The 21,926-nt window shown below is 37.3% G+C and overlaps 1 protein-coding gene across 3 annotated transcripts; it reads left to right on the top strand.

The window, feature by feature from the left end:
• The first annotated feature begins 111 nt into the window (after positions 1-111).
• Positions 112-21,868, top strand: LOC123717976 (programmed cell death protein 4). 3 transcript variants are annotated; one of them, XM_045674282.1, is made up of 10 exons: positions 112-606; positions 4,608-4,768; positions 7,724-7,825; positions 9,063-9,180; positions 10,876-11,035; positions 13,162-13,251; positions 13,343-13,475; positions 15,958-16,068; positions 17,152-17,291; positions 20,252-21,868. In XM_045674282.1, the coding sequence occupies exons 1-10, from the start codon at positions 357-359 to the stop codon at positions 20,322-20,324; spliced, it is 1,338 nt and encodes a 445-aa protein (XP_045530238.1). In that variant the 5' UTR covers positions 112-356; the 3' UTR covers positions 20,325-21,868. The 3 variants fall into 3 exon arrangements, with proteins under 3 accessions (XP_045530238.1, XP_045530239.1, XP_045530242.1); XM_045674283.1 differs by lacking the exon at positions 112-606 and adding an exon at positions 3,712-3,788; XM_045674286.1 differs by lacking the exon at positions 112-606 and adding an exon at positions 4,037-4,182.
• The last annotated feature ends 58 nt before the right edge of the window (positions 21,869-21,926 follow it).

The raw sequence follows: 21,926 nt of genomic DNA, 5'->3' as shown, positions 1-21,926 counted from the left end.
AGAGGTTGTATATAATCTTCAATCGTGTTATGATTGGATCCACATTTACTTAAAGTTGGCAGCATTGTCACAACATTTCCTATCTGTTCTGTGTACAATTTCCTGGGTTCTGTTATTTTGCTAACTTCACACCGGTGGGTTCTCAAAACAAATAAGCTTAATATTATAGAAGTACTGTATCGGTCTCGGTAACGCGTGTTCCGTTTACACTGAAATCTCTTTGTTCCTTAATAATTGTACCGATTGTGGTATATTTTCTCCTAATTCTAACTCCTAGTAGAATCTTAGTGGATTCATAAAACCTGATTAAGCTTTCTCCGTTTTCTCAACCGAAGCCGGTTGGCGTCGTCGCCACTATGGAAGTTGAAAGCATTGTGTCCGACTCCGAAAACGTGGTTATGGAAGAAAACGACAAGCCGGTGGTAGAGCAAGGCGCTGGTGACGCCGCTGCCTCCATTTCAGGCCGTGTGCGTCGTCGACACAAGAAATTGGCCCGTACTAACAGCAAGGAATCAAGCAACGTTTCCGCGCCGCTTCCGAAATATCGCAGCTGGAAGAATAGTCGTCGACCAAGGAACGGTCATGGCAGGGGCTTGCCTAAAAAAGGTAATTTAAATTGATTCATAACTCAATCATCGTTTAATTAAAATAAAGGTTAAAAGATCTTTCGAGAACGTATAGTCTGAATTGAGATGCAGGAGGGTGGTGTTTACTATAGACCGGTGGTCGAAATAGGTTTGCGGCAATTTCAAGGTCAAACATTTCTGCGCAGTTAGATGCACTATGCCTGTATATTTATAGACTCGCCCTTTTTAAATGCATTGGTGTAGGTCACGTACGTTGAATGACTTATTACACAATACCAAACAACTTTCAACATTGAAGGACTGTTTATTCCTATTAGTATTTAAGCTTTGCTTTATGTTAGAAATTCTTAGTAGGCATATTATTTTCTTTATTTTTTATTTCTTTTCTCAAAAACTAAGTACTGCATACTTAGTTTTCGAGAACTTTTACAAATTACTCTAGGAAGGTTGCATTTAACTTAAGCAGGTTAAGCAATGTTTATCTCTATGTTATCATAGCATACCCATGCCATTTGTCAAGATTACTATTACAGCCTAGCCAAGTGTAATAATTTATTCTAAACAATTGATGCCCTTGAAGCTCACATCAGGAAACTTAACTTATTAGTGTAAATTGATAAATTCCATAAATAATTTTTTGTAAGAACTTTTTTGGTTGTACTTTTTTTGCGGTTCCTCTAAGAACACAAATGTATAAGTACAGAGGTTTACAAATATTAAGCAATACAGATTGAACTATGATAATAAATTATATTTTATTTCCTATGAATATTATGAGGAATTATATGATTTTGGGAGTACAATATGTATAAGCCAATTACAATGTATGTAAAAATGTTACGTGTCAACTAATCTATAATTACTAATCTAAGCTACCAGTGATAAAAATCCTATTAAATAGTATTTAATAAAGTTAAAGTGTACCTTTATAAATGTCTCTTTATATTCTATATACCAGTCTAATAATTTCTTCTTATACTGGTTCTTTAAAACAATCCTTATGATGAACTAAGGCTTATATTACACAACAAAATGTAACCTAATAAGTCAAACTCAATTCTAGTCTGATATTTCAGTCTCATATTTTCTGTAAGCATTTTAGAAAAAATACTACATAAATGCTATTGTTTTGGCATTAAGTTTCTGCGTCTTGATAACATTTCATTATAGACAAGTAGTTGAGCAGGCTTCTGTTGTTTTGTCTGAATTTCTTTTTCAACATTGACAGGTATTAATTGAATGCATACATAGAAATATTTAATGCATGTATAGTTTGGATTCAAATGCAACCTTGGAGCTGGGACTATGGGCTTTATAATAACTGTTTTTTTAATAGCCCAGTAACCAGAATTAGTAAGGTGAAGTGTATGTACTCCCGTTGTACATCAGTATTTTTCCCCATATATGCGTTCAGCCTTACACCCAATCAAAAACTTAAATTACAAAATCTAATGAGATATTGAGCACAGATGCTTAATAGTTACTAAATATTAAATGCATAGGATTTAGATATACAACGAGTTGTTCGCAGGTTCTAACTGAACAATTTATTATTAAACAAAACTTAGAAAATCACAGACTTTACCACTGATTTTCCGATATTGCAAAAGCTGTCGATAAAAACTTTATAAAGTAATAAAAAATAAATATTAGTGCTATAATACTATTTCCAACGTGAAATTTGATAGATTTTGTTATTGAATTACATAGGATAACCAAGTTTTATTTTATTAGTATAGTATTTATATAATTATTGACTGACATCTCGCGAACATTCTGGCATTGTGTTCATGGGCCGCGATTAACTTAACATCGGGTGAGCCTTCAGCTCAACTTTATGTAAAACTAGCCTTTCCGCATTTTTGGATGAAATTTTTATTGCGAATCTTCAGTCGAATAATTAACAAACATTCCTCGATATTGAATACTGTGAAAATAGAACGGAAATCTGTTTGGGTATATCGTGTTCATGTAGACGCGGCCGAAGAACTCTCATTTAATGTCTCTTTAGGATATGGGGATGCATCCTCTTCTAGTATTAATAAATAGAGCTCTCTGTTTTTTGTCTAAGGCAGGAACACATGACAACAATCTGACAACCGGTTGAAAATATTTGAAAAATCAACCAAATCCTAAAATATAAAAACACGTGGTCATCGATTTGTTTTAGTGACTAATACAACTGCGCAGTAGCGCTATCGCCTCTCAAATTATCACAGTGTGTGATATTTTGGCAACACAACCGTAAACACAATATTTATTAAGTAAAAAACACAGTTTTCATTTTATTTTTGCTGTGTATTTATAACGGCGTCATTTACAGATAAGGCGCGCACAAAATGTAATACATTTTCGACGTACGTGCTTAGTCTCGTTTTTGAATATTATGCTAAAGGCTCGTAAAATATTATAAGCGGCGGTTAAACAGGCATCTCCACATCTCACTTGTCAGCTGGGATTATTATTATTTAGGCTATCGCCACGAAATTCGTTTCGCGTTTTGATTTCACTTGGCCTACCTTTTATTACGTTTTTCCGCCATAAAAACTTGTTCTATAAATTTTCCGTGCAATTATTCTCCATAAAAAAAATATTCGAATTCGTCCAAACGACTTCGTCTTGAACTGAGCTTTGTGATCATTTCATATATATAAAATAAAATAAAGCAAAGGTGCTACAACCTTTTAGTTCTGGGCTTCAGATTTCTATATGTTTAATGATCATTTGTTAATCGAATAGGAAAGAAGGTGATCAGCCCCTGTGCCTGACGCACGCCGTCGACTTTTTGGGTCTAACAATGCCGGTTTCCTCACGATGTTTTCCTTCACCGTTCGAGCGTATTTTAAGTGCGCACATAGAAAGAAAATCCATTGGTGCACAGCCGGGGATCGAACCTACGACATCAGAGATGAAATGCGCACGTTAAAGCCACTAGGCCAACACTGTTGCTGTAATATATAAGAGTGTTCATATTGCTAATTGATTTGCCTATTATGGACATGTAACTGATAACACCGTGCGTTATCACTTTAGTCTTTGAGTCTTTATCTATTGGTATTTTTTAAACGCATTTATAATTGTTATCATGCGCGATATATTCAAACAGTGTCCGTGACACAGAGTTAAAAAATCAATGAGATTTATTTTTCCTCGAAGCTCCAGGGAGAATCATGGAGTCGTGGCAGCCACGGCGTCGCCAAGGTGATGCCGGCAGGGGGATTGTGTTTAGCGATGTCTTATTGCTTCTTCAAAATCTTTTGTGTTTTCTTTTGGATTATATAATAAGCATTAGTTACCAAGTGAAGTGTAGAGCAGTGTTGGTCTAGTGGCTTCAGCGGTGGAAATGGGGTTCATTCGTCCAAAAGAACGGATGCTAATGCATCCCTGCAAACATTGGACCCGGCTCCAGCTTTATAAAACAGGGTTACTTGGCCGATGTCACATCACACATTCGTGTCGGTAGAGGATCGTGAGTTTAACGGCTGATCGCGTCTGGATGCGGTTTTTCGCTGCTACCGTGTCCTGCCTCGGGCGATTGCTGGTGGCCGCGAGTCCCACATAACCCTTCACCACCAGGCACCCGTGTCGCAGGAAGGTATCCGTAACGCATTTCCCCTCGAAATAAAAAGTAGCTTCAACTTAAGCTAACACTGGCTTAGTAAAATATATATATACGCATGTCTCATTGCGATGATATGTGTTAGATGGTTGAGATACTATGACACAATGTATCAAAGGAACAAATGCAATCTAAAGCACTCTACACCAAGAGTCCCTATGGTATCTACTGAATTTTCTATGTAGGGTGTGAAATGACGCTGCAGGCCGTAATTGTCTTGATTGATTCCGAAATCCAGTAAGTTACGTAACAGTCTTGCGACCTCGTCACTGTAATTTTAAAATAGTACATAGTTGTTTTTAACGAATATGTAGTTTGTATTTCAAGATTGCGACCCCTTTTAAAACAAACTCGACCCCCAAATGTTAATGAATGTGAATAACGATTGAGGTCATATATAGGTGGTGCTGGTGGAAAGGGTGTCTGGGGTCTGCCTGGCTCGGAAATGCTCGAAGAGTACGCGGAAGACGAGAACGATCCAAACTACGACTCTGAGGCCATAACCAATGGTGATATTGAGTTTAAACAAGTGATTGTTGAGGCTGAGCCTGAAGAAATTGTGGTGAGTAGCAATTTAATCTTTAATGATAGGCTAATATAGATTACTTCGAAGATGTAACATTGTCATAGTAAAAACACAGAAAAAAACAACACAACATTATACAGGAATAGATAAAAATACATTGTAAACTCCATGAGCCTCGATTTAACGACGAACTCCCTATAGCCTCGAAATCAGTTGGATTTGGTTGGTTTAGTTTGTCTTCTATATAATAATACACTCTACATAGTATTACGCCAACAATAAACGAACCTACGACCTCGGGGATGAGAATGAACATTAGAATTAAAAAAAAAAATTTTTTATTGAAGTGAAACTTTTTTCTTGTCCGTACCACGGTTGATTCGAAGCCATTTATAACAAAAATAAAAACAATAACAATGATAGTAATAATTATATTACAATTAATAAAATTCTGTTATAATCTTAGTAATAAGGTAAAATGAAATAATTGTATTATTTGTATTCATGTCTATGATAATAAAAGCCTTTTGTTAAACTTTATCTAATTTAACTTTATTTAACCAATTTCTGTAAAGTTGCATATAGTAGGTCATAAAGAGGTTTTATTTCTTACTAGTACACGCAGATCAAAATTATCTCCGAAGTGCAGTTGAACACCACAGAGCAATAACAATGTAGAATACAAATTAAATAACTCAGCTGATATTTGTATACAAAGCGTTATCAAACGCAAACGTTTTGGCAGGACCGAGATACGAGCCTCGCCTCGCCGGGTCGTTGACATCCGTATAGCGGTCAAGTGTACAAGACATGAGCGAAAGCGATTTCCATTATCCATCCATTTGTTGAAGAAAACAACAAACATAAATATTAGGTCATAGAACAAGAAAAGAGCGTACGAATTCTTGAAAGGACAGTCTGGCTTTGTAGTGATTTTCATCAGTTATTATCAAGTATCTTTTGGCGCGTTAGTGAAAAATTATTAGTTATTACTATGCGCGCGCACACCGTCACAACAAAACCAACACCCTCAAGTTAGCTATAGTCACCAATTTAGTTTTTTCTATTGTTAGTGTAGTTTTTTCTATAAAGGTAGAATTTTTATGTTTTTGAAAAGATTTTCATCTTGTTACGCCAAAGAAGTATTACTTTTAACGCGTGTACATATCACAGATGTTTAGCATATACGAGCCCAAGGGTTGCCCAAAAAGGGAATGGATATTTTTAGTTAGTAAGTGCGTTGCCGGGCCTTGAGGGAAGTGTATACTTGCATTGAACAATTTAAGATCGTATCTCTAAGGGAAGAACTCCACCGGGAATCGATACCACAGCTCGCTGGTCTGCAAAAAAAGTGTGTTGTGAAGCGGACTGTGGAATAATTCCAGCCATCGAGGTGATGCTGATGGCTTTTTCCCCGTCTTATACGAGATGGCGGATCACTCTGAACGTCCTCTGCTATCTTAGGACATTCAATTCCACCAGAGGCTTTGCGAATGCTTACCCAGCCTTTTAAGTTTTCTCGCTCGCGTTTTTCTTTAAAGCCTTATCGGCAAGTATGACGCCAGGCTTGCTTGCGACGGCCACGTTTCCACTTTCCATGCTGGTCTTTCCATCAAGCAGGGGGATTGGGGATGTGATGGGAACCTCGCGTGTATAAGCAATACTTGCCTATTAGAAAAATGATCACGTAACAGAAATTTGTGGTCCAGACCTAAAAGGCGCCTATTTTTTTTAAAGATGACAATGGGGTAACAAAAATTATTGTTTTGTGTAACAAACTGCTTCTAGTCTATCACATAAACCACAATATGCGTGGATTGATGTAATCGGTGTCGCAACGCTGACGATTCGATAGTAATAGAGGCGACATGACACATTTAAAAGTGAATTCGTTTTGTTAAGTTAAGCAATACGTGGTGCGGCGAATGTAATGATGGGATGTCATGGAGGCAGACTATGTTGTAATTAGTTAATGTTTAGAAATTTTTTCAATATTTTAAAATCGTAAATAAATAGTGGGGTCGTTCAAGTATTACGTAAGCACTATGGGGGGGGGTCTTTGTTTTTCTTATTTGGTGATTACGTCAACAGTAATTAATAATTATATACTTTTCTACACATTGTCTATGCTTGAAAAGGAAATGCATTTTTTGTGGATTCCTACTTGCTTGCTTTCATTATCATAGACATGAATTCAAATAATACAATTATTTAATTTTATCTTATTACTGCTAAGATTTTTACAGGATTTCATTAATTGTAATAGAAGTATTACTATCATTGTTATCGTTATTAATGGCTTCGAATCTCTTCGAATCAACCGTGGTAGGGACAGGAAAAAGATGGCGCGTAACCGAAAAATGTGACGGTAATTTTTCTTACAACGCCGATAAAGAAGTTTCATTTAAAAAAAAAAAATATTTTTTTGATTAAGGTTACTAGCCTAAATAATATTAGGTTAATAGTGACAAATTCTTAGCGGTATTTTAACTTAAACAAACTTCTGTATTTTAAAAAAATGGCGGATACATAATTACATATACAATACAATGGTCTGTGCTCATTATAAAAGTGCGTGTGTACAAAGTGCATATGTCAGAAGTCTTCTTTGGCACACTAATTTTTAAGTCTTCATATTTATACAAATCGAAAACTTTAGATAAAAATATAGATATGTTACGAATTTAATGAATTTAATTGTTATTAAAATATTAAGTGTCGAAGATTAATACATTTTTTTTTCATTTATTTCTTTGATATTTACATTATTTGACACATAGGTAACACAATGTTCACATGGACATCAATAAATAAATGTATATAAAATGCTTATAATTTAACATTTACTGCCAGTTCTCAATGGCGTAGAACGGAAGAGAAGAACTGGCGACAAAGTCTCTGCCATTTTTTTTAAATCGCCAAGTTTTTGTTTTACACTACGTTTGTAAACTCACACAATCTTAGATGAAATGTTTATGGTTCTCATTTTAGCGTAAATCGGAGCCAGTGATACTGGAGTACTTCGAGCATGGTGATACCATCGCTGCTGCTGAGGATTTCTTGGAGTATGTCACGGCGAAACGTAGCCACTTGGTGAGTTATTGTAATGTATTCGGGTTAAATGTACCAAAATACTAATATGTATTGATACGATTTTTATTTAGATATTAATTAGTGGGAATGTTATGTGGACCAAGTACAGATACCGGCAAACATCTTGAACAAATGTCCTTGCCTGCGCAGAAGCGATTTTTGGGTGTCACTAGGAGAGGTGGGGGGAGAGAGTGGCGTATCGATCGCGTGATTGGTAAATCATTTGAGGTTTGTGTCCCGCGTTGTGTACGATGCGCAAACTTTCCCCCACTCCCTTGTTTGATGCTCAAGAAGTTTGCCGGTAGCTGTACCACTGTACACAAGAACAGAGTGACTTCCGTGTTCCGTCTCGAAAGCAATTTCCCCATTGAAAATGCTATTAATCCGTTCCAGCTTCGAATGCACCACCAATTCAAAAGCATTTATTCATTTGGGTAACACAATGTACACATGAACGTCAATAAAGAAAAATATATTGAATTCTTCTAATTCATTTACTACCAGTTCTCAATGGCGTGGAACGGACGAGAAGAACTGGCGATACACCGCCACTCTTTGAGCTGCAAACATCACACCATGTTCCACATGACATCAGCAGCAGGCATGGTGAAATAGGAGCACGCATTTACATTCTCGTAGGAACAACACGCAAATACATAGTCGAAATAACCAACAACACAGCATACACGAATTCAATCATTATAAATATAAGGGGAAATCCCCGCAAAACACCTGCGTCTGAAATTGCGTAATATGAAAATGCGTGAGAGTCCCGTGTTATAAGGGGGTTTACTGTGCTTAATGCTTCAAAAGCCGTTGATAAAATATAAAAAAGAAAACATTTTTTTTAACCGGATTAAAGCAATTTGTATTATTATAAACTTAAAATTATTTACATAAATTTTAAAATTTTCCGACGTTTCGCGTGCTTTACAGCGTGCGTGCTCACGGTGACTGAAGACAAAAGGTGTTTGATACCAATCCGGGGAAATAAATACAGATAACACAACTTTCCCTACAGCTGTGATACTTTTGACATTCAACACATTTTATCTTCAGTCACCGTGACCACGCACGCTGTTAAGCACGCGAAGCGTCGGAGAAATTTAAAATTATGTAAATAATTATAAGTTTATAACAATAATACATAGCTTGAATACGTTTTAAAAGTGTTTTCTTAATGTGTAAAAGCTATGTTAACCAAAGACAATGCTAAATGCAAAAATGTTTTTTTAAGGTATGCGAAACAATTGTTGAAATCGCGTTGGACCACAAGCCGTCGCACTGTGAAATGGCTTCCGTCCTCATATCGGATTTGTATGGGAGAGTGTTTTCCGTTCGAGATATTAGCTATGGTAAGTTATTTTTGTTTTATTAGCCATCATTACAGAATGTCACAAGCATGAGGGGTTTTGAGACCTATAAGGCCATGTTTAGATGGGAATTTCGCGACTAGACATGGTCTTTTTAAGCTCGTCTTTGGAAGCTGATGTAGGCACGTAAAGGCGGGCGTTTTGGCTCACGCTCAACTCGTACGAGTGTTGACGCGTTTCTAAGCTCGTGTATGCAAATAGCAAGCAAGTCAGAATCCATGTTGATACCGACACGAGGTCACTACCAGTTCGAGCGAGCACGCCGAATTATGCCAGTTTACGCTCGTCCGCTTACTTGTAGCGTATACGCGGGTATGCTGTAACGTACGCAGACAAATACGCTAGTCTGGAAGTCTCTAGATGCAGGCGCGCTCTCTAACGAGCTCTCTTGGCCTCAGATTTTGTATCCGTTTTATGATTTGTCAATCTAATGGGCATGTAGGTGATCAGCCTCCAGTGAGGCCGTATACTTGGGTCTAAGTCAAGCTGGTTTCCTTACAATTTCTACCTTCACCGTTCGAGCGGATGTTAAATGCGCACATAGACAAAGTCAGGAATCTCAGGGATGAGAGTCGCACAATGATGCCACGAGGCCAACACTGCTATGAAATAAAAGGAAAATTTAGATAATAGAATCTATCCTGAGATGAAATTAGTAAAAATAATTAAAAGACAACTCGTGAGATAATTAGGAACAATTTTTTTGTAAAATACATATTTTAACACATTCAAAGTAAAGAAAACTCTCCTTGATAAATGTATATTATTCTTTTAACATAACTTAATACAATAGGACACTTACTTATAAAAAAAATTGAACTATGAATATCTCATACAAATTTTATCTGACACCCACAATGTGGAGAATATTTCGAGGCCGAAAAAAGGACGGCAACGCACTCGCGAGCCCTCTGGCATTGAGATAGTTCCCGCTTGCCCCCTCTTCTATAAAAAAAGGCCAACTAGCTTTATTAGCCGTTCAATTTTACAGCCTAGCCTTTTTACTAACTGCGCTGTTTAACAAGTGGCCTGAAAGATACACCCGTAGATACAACATTTAATAAATTTGCTGGCTAATGTTTCGGCTATTCGTACGATAAAGTGACCATCTGACAGAAATATGAAAGATCTGACATAAAAAATATGATGTACAACATCTCTTGCAGCTTCATGTAGACATTAATAAATTTTGTTATTACACAAAGCCCAAAACTTTTTTAAATAACGGGCGCAAACGAGCCGGAGGCTAATCTAATGTTATGAAATAACGCTGCCTATTGACTGACATTGCCAGGCCTCGCAAGTGCATTGCCAGCCTGTTAAGAATTTTTACGCTCTTAAATGACCCAAAGACGAATGGTTCAGAAATACAATGGGTTGTACATAGTGGGGGAAGAAGGTGGCTGCTATCTACGAACCAAATATTCGTACGGGTCGGTTTGGTGTCTTACAGGGATGATTGTAGGGGCCACACAATTAGTAGCGGGTTTTGGGTTACGATTATAAATATATATTTATTTACACTTCGTTATACTACAATATAAAAAAAAACTTGTATTATGTCTGTCCGGTTCCCGTGTATACTAATATGATGATTTCGAACCAATTTTTCATATATGTGTAATCAGAATTTATTGCTCAGGGCAAAGCCTCTGACTTAAAATTTATTATTTGCAGCATTCGAGAGGTTATTGGACAAGTTACCCGATCTGATCCTGGACACGCCGGATGCAACGGTACTCTTGTCCAACTTCATCGCCAGGTGTGTCGCTGATGACTGTCTTCCGCCGAGATTTGTTCAGACCATGTCCAATGTTGAGTTGAATCCGAGTGCCAGGTAATTATTTTTAAGGGGGAGGAAAAGGTGGATGGGGAACATTTTAGTGGGTGTGGCCGGCCTTTGATGGAGGAGAAAGCTCTTGTTGATTATTTGGAGGTCGTATTCCACAGTTCGCAAAAGAATGTGTCTGAAGCGGACCGTGAAAGACTTCCAGCCATCAAAGTGACTGGCCTATAAGGCAGATATGTGTAGCGAAAAAGTTAAAATAAACATCAACCAATATGACCTTAATCTATTTTTATTTAGTTTTTTTTTTTTTTTTTTGAAAAAAAAATACCGTCACATTTTTCCGTTACGCGTCGTCTTTTTCTTGTCCCTACCACGGTTGATTCGAAGCGATTAATAACAAAAATATATAATAATGATAACAATGATAAGTAATAATTCTATTACAATTAATGAAATTCTGTAATCTTAGTAGTAATAAGGTAAAATGAAATAATTGTATTATTTGTATTCATGTCTATGAAAATAAAAGCCTTTTGTTAAACTTTTTCTAATTTAACTTTATTTAACAAATTTCTGTAAAGTTGCATATAGTAGATCATTTTTCGAAAAATAAGGTCCTAAAGAAGTTTCACTTACGTGTGTACACTAGTACACGCACACATTTTTTATAAATAACATTTCATAACAAACATATAATTAATATTCTCCTTTTCGTAAGCAATTTCGATACACACACATTTTTTTTGTAATTTTAATTGTTTCGTCTAATATTTCTATGATCGTGTATCTCATGTTTGCCTATAAGTGCTGGTAAATTAAAAATTGTTTCTTGTGGTTCCTTTACCAATGTATCAGTTGTGCCGAGCGTTGGCAAGCTTCAAAGCTTTTTTTTTTAAAGATAAGTTTATTTGTGTTTTGCAATGTTCCTCTCACTCTTACTCTGTTGTTAACACTATTTACTAAAGTCGACGCATTTTGAACTATATGATTTATGACCCGAATCCTCAGTTCAGAATGCGTGGACTATAGATTTCTGTTACTTAACGTAATAATATCGATCGTACCTACGATATACGCCTCTCCATAAGACCTGTAAGTGCGAGCGAGACAGATAGATAAATATGATTTATGACCCGAATCCTCAGTTCAGAATGCGTGGACTACAGATTTCTGTTACTTAACGTAATAATATCGATCGTACCTACGATATACGCCTCTCCATAAGACCTGTAAGTGCGGGCGAGACAGACGAATTTTCATTACTAGGTATAACAATAGACACAAACATAAACTGGAAATCACAAATAATAAAAATAAAATCAAAACTATCAACATTTTTATATGCTTTCCGGAAAATTAAAAAGACTACGGACTGAAAATGCTCTAACCACTTACTACGCCTATGCGCATGCATGGCTAAACTACGGTGTAATAATGTGGGGAAATAGCACTATTCACAACTCAAAAAAAGTTAATTCGGATCGTAGTTAACATAGAACAAACAGACAGCTGCAAACCACATTTCATTAAACTAAACATTATCACTCTACCCTCATTATACATATTGGAAATCTCTAAATTTGCCCATACACACAAAGAATTTTACACCACACGCGAAGACATACAGACAAGATATACACTTCGACACAAAAAACATCTAAACCTACCATCTTCCCGATTACAAATACATGCATCAAGCCCACTAGTCATGTCAATCAAAATTTATAATAAACTACCTGAGACACTAAGAAATGAAAAACTTCTTATACGTTAATGTTATTATAGCGTTAATGAGTACCTAGAAGATAAAAATATAGTTTAATTTCATAATTATTAATCCCTAAATTAAAAAATGTTATTCTATATAATTAATACTAACCTGAAATGTATAATTGTATGTACTATTTTGTTACTATTAATTATGTAATATACATTTTGTAATGCCTTCTTATGCTGTGCCCTAACAGGGTCCATAATATTGTACCTAGCTTTAAGCCTCTTAAACATCTATTGTAACATTATGGAATGCAAATAAATATGAATAAGAATACAGTTAAATATGATTTGTGACCAGAATGTCGACTATTGGACTAGTGTCGTAATCTAATACATTTTTGACTACACTATTAGGTTGGAAGAAAGCTCTTAACAGTGGCCATTTAACTTCTTCCCAGACAAACTATCCAAAGGGCGGAGACTCTACTCTCTATGAAGCATGGACTCGTCCGGCTGGACAACATATGGGGTGTTGGTGGAGGTATCAGGTAAGATTTTATTGTTAAACGTCCTCCAGCGCCACATCTCAGTATCTACCCCATACAGTGAAAAGAAAAATAAATTTTATTATACTTCCAGGCCAGTCAAATCCCTGATCCGTCAGATCCAACTTCTCCTGAAAGAGTATCTGACGTCATCTGACTTGACTGAAGCCATGCGCTGCGTGAAGGATCTGGAGGTGCCGCATTTCCACCACGAGCTGGTGTATGAGGTGAGGTTTTTAACAAATATTAGAGGTACTAGAGAAGAGTCAGGTCAGAAATACACATAAAGAAGCCTGCGTGGTAAGGAGCCGTTCAAATATTACGTAAGCAGATTTACAGCAAGTTATCCCCCCCCCCCTTCTCTTATCAGCTAAATTAAGCAACCACAAAAATTAAAGTACATAAACGTATTAATTTTTGTAGAAATCCTCGAAAATGCATTTCGTTTTTCAAGCAAAAAAAAATATTAATTACTGTTGACGTAATCACCAAATAAGAAAAACATACAAACCCCCCCCCCCCCCCCTTAGTGTTTACGTAAGCCTTGAACGGCCCTTCATGTCATGAAAGTGGATGAAGCTAGAGTTCTGCGGTCTCTGCTTACAATGGCGTGATGATAAATAAAATAATTAATTTCTTTAACATACCGGTGTAAAGAAATATAAACGGTTTTGAAACAAATGGTGACTTTTACCAGTATAATACTCGAGACAGAACTAAGGTAAGCTTACGACCAACTAGGCTCCAGATCATAAACCAAGTTTAAAGTTGTACTTGATAATATAAAGATTCTGTAAATATATTTTAAGTTAATTAAAGTGATCAGATTGATAAGGCAATGTTCACTAATGCGGGAGAGATTTTAAACCATAAGTCAAGGTTTCTTAATGCGGGAAAGATTTTAGACCATACTTCAAGGTTTATTAATGCGGGAGAGATTTTAGACCATATGCGCCAAGGTTTATTAATGCGGGAGAGATTTTAGACCACAAGTCAAGGTTTCTTAATGCGGCAGAGATTTTAGACCACAAGTCAAGGTTTCTTAATGCGGCAGAGATTTTAGACCACAAGTCAAGGTTTCTTAATGCGGGTGAGATTTTAGACCACAAGTCAAGGTTTCTTAATGCGGCAGAGATTTTAGAATACAAGTTAAGGTTTCTTAATGCGGGTGAGATTTTAGACCACAAGTCAAGGTTTCTTAATGCGGGAGAGATTTTAGAACACAAGTTAAGGTTTCTTAATGCGGGTGAGATTTTAGACCACAAGTCAAGGTTTCTTAATGCGGGAGAGATTTTAGAACACAAGTTAAGGTTTCTTAATGCTGGTGAGATTTTAGACCACAAGTCAAGGTTTCTTAATGCGGCAGAGATTTTAGACCACAAGTCAAGATTTCTTAATGCGGCAGAGATTTTAGACTACAAGTCAAGGTTACTTAATGCGGCAGAGATTTTAGACTACGAGTCAAGGTTACTTAATGCGGCAGAGATTTTAGACCACAAGTCAAGGTTACTTAATGCGGCAGAGATTTTAGACTACAAGTCAAGGTTACTTAATGCGGCAGAGATTTTAGACCACAAGTCAAGATTTCTTAATGCGGCAGAGATTTTAGACTACAAGTCAAGGTTACTTAATGCGGCAGAGATTTTAGACTACGAGTCAAGGTTACTTAATGCGGCAGAGATTTTAGACCACAAGTCAAGGTTACTTAATGCGGCAGAGATTTTAGACTACAAGTCAAGGTTACTTAATGCGGCAGAGATTTTAGACCACAAGTCAAGATTTCTTAATGCGGCAGAGATTTTAGACTACAAGTCAAGGTTACTTAATGCGGCAGAGATTTTAGACTACGAGTCAAGGTTACTTAATGCGGCAGAGATTTTAGACCACAAGTCAAGGTTACTTAATGCGGCAGAGATTTTAGACTACAAGTCAAGGTTACTTAATGCGGCAGAGATTTTAGACTACGAGTCAAGGTTACTTAATGCGGCAGAGATTTTAGACCACAAGTCAAGGTTACTTAATGCGGCAGAGATTTTAGACTACAAGTCAAGGTTACTTAATGCGGCAGAGATTTTAGACTACGAGTCAAGGTTACTTAATGCGGCAGAGATTTTAGACCACAAGTCAAGGTTACTTAATGCGGCAGAGATTTTAGACTACAAGTCAAGGTTACTTAATGCGGCAGAGATTTTAGACCACAAGTCAAGGTTACTTAATGCGGCAGAGATTTTAGACCACAAGTCAAGGTTACTTAATGCGGCAGAGATTTTAGACTACAAGTCAAGGTTACTTAATGCGGCAGAGATTTTAGACCACAAGTCAAGATTTCTTAATGCGGCAGAGATTTTAGACTACAAGTCAAGGTTACTTAATGCGGCAGAGATTTTAGACTACGAGTCAAGGTTACTTAATGCGGCAGAGATTTTAGACCACAAGTCAAGGTTACTTAATGCGGCAGAGATTTTAGACTACAAGTCAAGGTTACTTAATGCGGCAGAGATTTTAGACTACGAGTCAAGGTTACTTAATGCGGCAGAGATTTTAGACCACAAGTCAAGGTTACTTAATGCGGCAGAGATTTTAGACTACAAGTCAAGGTTACTTAATGCGGCAGAGATTTTAGACCACAAGTCAAGGTTATGATTGGCCTATTCAAATATAATATTTTTGGTTACAATTAACGATTCATTTATAAAATATAATTTCCAGACCGTCTTATTGGCAGTTGAAGCTATCAACACAAGCGTTGAGGAACAACTTTGTACGTTCCTGTCTGAACTACGGCGCTGTGTTATTGTCACACCCGATCAGATGGACAGGGTAAGTATTCTAACCATAGATAATCAACCCTTACAATTATTAAGGGGTTTCTATAATAAACTCGACTGCCGGTATCATTCATACGAACTTTCTAATAAATTGTAGACTGTTGTTGGCCATGACTAATAAGTAGGAGTTAGGTATCCATACGTTTTGCTTCTCTCCATTTAACGGTATCGTTATATAGAGTTTACGATGTGTGCATGAAATAACTGTTTCACTAAATACGGGAGGTGTCATGTCAAGCAAAATAATACAATACGTTTTAATTATGTATATTGTTACGAAGACGGGTCTACTGCACGTTTCTAGATTTTTTCCACTACTTAGAGAACTTTTCAGCAGGCTGTAATATGATTTCTGACCGTTTCAGGAGAGGGTCAATCACATATTAGAAAATTGTAATTTCCATAATGTTACCCTAGTTTTCAGGAAGCTGAAACCTTTTTTCAGTCGGTTTCAGAACATGTGTAGTAGAGTGGTACAGTTTTCAGGAGACCCGTTTTCAGGCCTAGGTATACCCCTTTGATGTAGTAATATTCTAGACCGAACTTTCTAGGTGTGAGACAAGGACGAAATGATACGAGAGAGAGAGAGAGAGAGAGAGAAGATCAGAACTTTCTCGAAACTAGACTGAGCCCTCTAGAACGCCGTACGACAAGGACGGAGCAACGTGCGAAAGAGACAAAGAGTGCGGACGTTCTAGAATTGTGCAATCGCTACTCAGTAGCAAGCCCGCCTAGAAAGTTCTCGAATATTGTTTAGAATTATTCCCAGGGATGTATAAGCGAGCCGAAACGCGACTAGTCGCCTTTAGATTTGAATGCGATAACAAAAGAGAAACACCGAAGCGATAAAGTGCGAATAAAGTGAATACAAGTGACAAAGTACTGTGTAAAGTGTGCATAAGTGGAGTAATTAGTGATTGTTTTGTGTGTGTAATTAGTGCATCTCTGCGATTAAATTGTGCCATAAATTCCTCATTGATTTTTCAAGAAATAAACCCTTGAATAAATTCACGGCATTTTCTATCCGATCCCCTAGCTCGTAACAATATAATGAAAATAATATTGTATTTTCCAGGGTTTTCTCCGAGTGCTAGAAGACATGTCCGATATAGTGTTGGATGTGCCTCTCGCGTACATAATGCTGGATCGCTTCGTTGAACGGTGCCAGCACAAGTTCAGATTGGGCGAGACTGTTCTCAAGCGTATGCCTACTCGGTGAGGAAATTATATTAGATTCAATTTCAAAATATAATTAAATGAAAGCAGTGTCGGCCTAGTGGCTTCAAGTCGTCGATTCCCGGCTAAGCAAAGCTAGTATTTTATGATCTTTTGTGTGAAATAAAACACGTGAGATCCATGGTGATTGCTTACCTCCTCGAAAAAAAGACGTGAGATCCGTGGTCATTGCTTACCCCTTTGTAAAAGAGACGTGAGATCCGTGGTCATTGCTTACCCCTTTGTAAAAGAGACGTTAGATCCGTGGTCATTGCTTACCTCTTCGGAAAAAATACGTGATATCCGTGGTGATTGCTTACCTCTTCGGAAAAAATACGTGATATCCGTGGTGATTGCTTACCTCTTCGGAAAAAAGACGTTAGATCCGTGGTGATTGCTTACCTCTTCGGAAAAAAGACGTTAGATCCGTGGTCATTGCTTACCTCTTCGGAAAAAAGACGTGAGATCCGTGGTCATTGCTTACCCCTTTTTAAAAGAGACGTGAGATCCGTGGTCATTGTTTACCTCTTCGGAAAAAAGACGTGAGATCCGTGGTCATTGCTTACCCCTTTTTAAAAGAGACGTGAGATCCGTGGTCATTGTTTACCTCTTCGGAAAAAAGACGTGAGATCCATGGTGATTGCTTACCTCCTCGAAAAAAAGACGTGAGATCCGTGGTCATTGCTCACCCCTTTGTAAAAGAGACGTGAGATCCGTGGTCATTGCTTACCCCTTTGTAAAAGAGACGTTAGATCCGTGGTCATTGCTTACCTCTTCGGAAAAAATACGTGATATCCGTGGTCATTGCTTACCTCTTCGGAAAAAATACGTGATATCCGTGGTGATTGCTTACCTCTTCGGAAAAAATACGTGATATCCGTGGTGATTGCTTACCTCTTCGGAAAAAAGACGTTAGATCCGTGGTCATTGCTTACCTCTTTGGAAAAAAGACGAGATCCGTGGTCATTGCTTACCCCTTTGTAAAAGAGACGTGAAATCCGTGGTCATTGCTTACCCCTTTGTAAAAGAGACGTTAGATCCGTGGTCATTGCTTACCTCTTTGGAAAAAAGACGAGATCCGTGGTCATTGCTTACCTCTTCGGAAAACACACGTGATATCCGTGGTGATTGCTTACCTCTTCGGAAAAAAGACGCGAGATCCGTGGTCATTGCTTACCTCTTCGGAAAAAAGACGAGATCCGTGGTCATTGCTTACCCCTTTGTAAAAGAGACGTGATATCCGTGGTGATTGTTTACCTCTTCGGAAAAAAGACGAGATCCGTGGTTATTGCTTACCCCTTTGTAAAAGAGACGTGAGATCCGTGGTTATTGCTTACCCCTTTGTAAAAGAGACGTGAGATCCGTGGTTATTGCTTACCCCTTTGTAAAAGAGACGTTAGATCCGTGGTCATTGCTTACCTCTTCGGAAAACACACGTGATATCCGTGGTGATTGCTTACCTCTTCGGAAAAAAGACGTGAGATCCGTGGTCATTGCTTACCTCTTCGGAAAAAAGACGAGATCCGTGGTCATTGCTTGCCCCTTTGTAAAAGAGACGTGAGATCCGTGGTCATTGTTTACCTCTTCGGAAAAAAGACGTGATATCCGTGGTGATTGCTTACCTCTTCGGAAAAAAGACGTGAGATCCGTGGTCATTGCTTACCTCTTCGGAAAAAAGACGAGATCCGTGGTCATTGCTTGCCCCTTTGTAAAAGAGACGTGAGATCCGTGGTCATTGTTTACCTCTTCGGAAAAAAGACGTGAGATCCGTGATCATTGCTTACCTCTTCGGAAAAAAGACGCGAGATCCGTGGTCATTGCTTACCTCTTCGGAAAAAAGACGAGATCCGTGGTCATTGCTTACCCCTTTGTAAAAGAGACGTGATATCCGTGGTGATTGTTTACCTCTTCGGAAAAAATACGTGATATCCGTGGTGATTGCTTACCTCTTCGGAAAAAAGACGTGATATCCGTGGTCATTGCGTACCCCTTTGTAAAAGAGACGTGAGATCTGTGGTCATTGTTTACCTCTTCGGAAAAAAGACGTGAGATCCGTGATCATTGTTTACCTCTTCGGAAAAAAGACGTGAGATCCGTGGTCATTGCTTACCTCTTCGGAAAAAAGATGAGATCCGTGGTCATTGCTTACCCCTTTGTAAAAGAGACGTGAGATCCGTGGTCATTGCTTACCTCTTCGGAAAAAATACGTGAGATCCGTGGTCATTGCTTGCCCCTTTGTAAAAGAGACGTGAGATCCGTGGTCATTGTTTACCTCTTCGGAAAAAAGACGTGATATCCGTGGTGATTGCTTACCTCTTCGGAAAAAAGACGTGAGATCCGTGGTCATTGCTTACCTCTTCGGAAAAAAGATGAGATCCGTGGTCATTGCTTACCCCTTTGTAAAAGAGACGTGAGATCCGTGGTCATTGCTTACCTCTTCGGAAAAAATACGTGAGATCCGTGGTCATTGCTTACCTCTTCGGAAAAAAGATGAGATCCGTGGTCATTGCTTACCCCTTTGTAAAAAAGACGTGAAGATATAATTAATGCAGTATTCGTTTGAATGCGATGATGCTATGTCACAAACTACTATTTCCAACGGTTTCCAGGAAGGTCTTTGGGTCCATAACGAATCAAACCGCGGGTCTGGGCTGGTTATATTTAGTAGGCTTAAGAGTTTCTTGTTAAACTCAAACTCAAACTCAAAATATCTTTATTCATATAGGTAAACACGTTTACACTTATATGTATATTTATATTTACTATCACTTCGCAAGTCAAGGACGTAGAGCAAGAAGAACTGGCAAGAAACTCTCGGCCACTCTTTTTGATCGCCAAGTTTGAGTCATACAAATTGTTTGAACTGGAGCTAATTGGATTGCTCAAGGATTAGGATTAGGATCATTTTTGTTAGTAGGATGTTAGTTTTGACGATGTAGTTATAATTTTTTTTATTTCAGAGGTCGCAAACGCTTTGTATCTGAAGGCGACGGTGGCGCCATCAAGGACCACGCACTCAAACTGCGCGAGTAAACCCGCCGTATACGCATAGTATGGTGTATAATGTATTTTTTTTTTTCGAAAAAAAACCCTTTTTATTTTGTATTTTTTTTTAATTTCTCGGGTATTGTATTTTTTACGTTCACTTCGTTTTTTTTGAAATATATTAAGGCAATTTTTTTTATTATAAATATTTCCGAAAGGTACATAAAACGTACAAAAATGTATCAAAACCTTTTTTGGCATGCAAATGTCAATTTCAATCCGGTATTATCGATTATACATTATACGCCAGCTGTGTATTCAAGTTTTTATTCCTATATTATTAGGAATGCTTTTTTGTGTCATACGTTTTGAGGGTATGAAAGTTGTAACTACCCGCATTGGAAAAAACGGATTCGTACTTAAAATACCAAATAGTCTGTTGTTTGAGGAAATGTATTGTTTAACATCTAAACAGTTACATTTTCAGTTACCTATAATAGATATTTTTATACCAGATTAACTCACCAATACACAAAAATTAAGTTTTAACTTACCGATTAAAATCCGGTGAATTGGTATTTTTGACGGTTTTAAGTACGAATGCGGCAATTAAATTCTTCAAAAGAATGCTATGTGATGGACTGAGTAACTTTATGGTTAGTGTCTTAGTGTTAGTACAAAGTTTAAATTAATAATTATATGTAAATTTTAATGCTTAATTGATGATTGTGTAAAGTGGTTAGGCGCAGGTGTCCGATTTCCTAAACTTAAACAAATCTCAGTATTTGTCTGGCGCCATCTGTTATCATTTATCCACTGGATTGTTCCCTTCACGTAGGTCCTGGCTTTGATTCTAGACGAAACAATTTATACCACACATGAGTTTAATGATAATGTTTCTGATAAAAGCCGTTTTTTAGTCTTGAGGCTCCCATTTTAGCACAACCAAGCCACTTTATAAATCATTGATAAATAAGCTGACTATACACAAGATGTTAGAATTGTGTATGGACAGCCTTTGCTTACAGTTTATATAAGACGTTTTTAAGTGGGACTTGAAGTACTGAAGATCTTTAATGTTTTACACGATTGAAACGCGAACAATTTCACAACGTTTTATTAGTCGTAGTTTTGGATTGTAAACAATAAATTGCAATTTGGATGTGAAAATTTTTGGTTTTCATTATGATATTATATTCAATTCAAACGGGACATAGCTCAAACTAACTTCTCTATGTCAAAGTAAATTTTTAACATACTAGAGTCATGCTTAACCCCAAGTGACATCTGACATTGACAGTCTGCATTTTGACGGCTAAAGCTCGTTTGTGGTCCCTAAATAAATTTTACTAGATCTTTTGTATTTCAAAAGTTTTCTGTGGGATTGTATGTATCGATATCGAAACAATTTGACAAAAAGTGGCAACACTCAAATTTAAGTCATGACAGAAAATGTTTCGTCAAGTAAAAGTAAAATCGTTTGTTTGCTTATGAATGGGTATTTAAGCAATACTAGTTTAGGATATGTTAAATATAATAATTCTACTGGCATGTACACAATCCAATTTTTCCAATAAATGCATTTATGAAGATGTTTTTTATTCCGATATTCCATGTAGTCTGTGGCAAGTTAAGTTTGCAAATGTTGTC

Source organism: Pieris brassicae, chromosome 14 (genome assembly GCF_905147105.1).
Source record: "Pieris brassicae chromosome 14, ilPieBrab1.1, whole genome shotgun sequence".
NCBI lineage: Eukaryota > Metazoa > Arthropoda > Insecta > Lepidoptera > Pieridae > Pieris > Pieris brassicae.
This window is presented reverse-complemented; position numbering and strand designations above follow the sequence as displayed.

Excerpts from the sequence above, each read along its gene's own strand:
- LOC123717976 (XM_045674282.1), top strand. The coding sequence starts at position 357 with ATGGAAGTTGAAAGCATTGTGTCCGACTCCGAAAACGTGGTTATGGAA. Across the intron at positions 4,769-7,723 it reads CTGAGCCTGAAGAAATTGTG|CGTAAATCGGAGCCAGTGAT; the intron begins GTGAGTAGCAAT and ends TTCTCATTTTAG. Across the intron at positions 13,476-15,957 it reads ACCACGAGCTGGTGTATGAG|ACCGTCTTATTGGCAGTTGA; the intron begins GTGAGGTTTTTA and ends TATAATTTCCAG.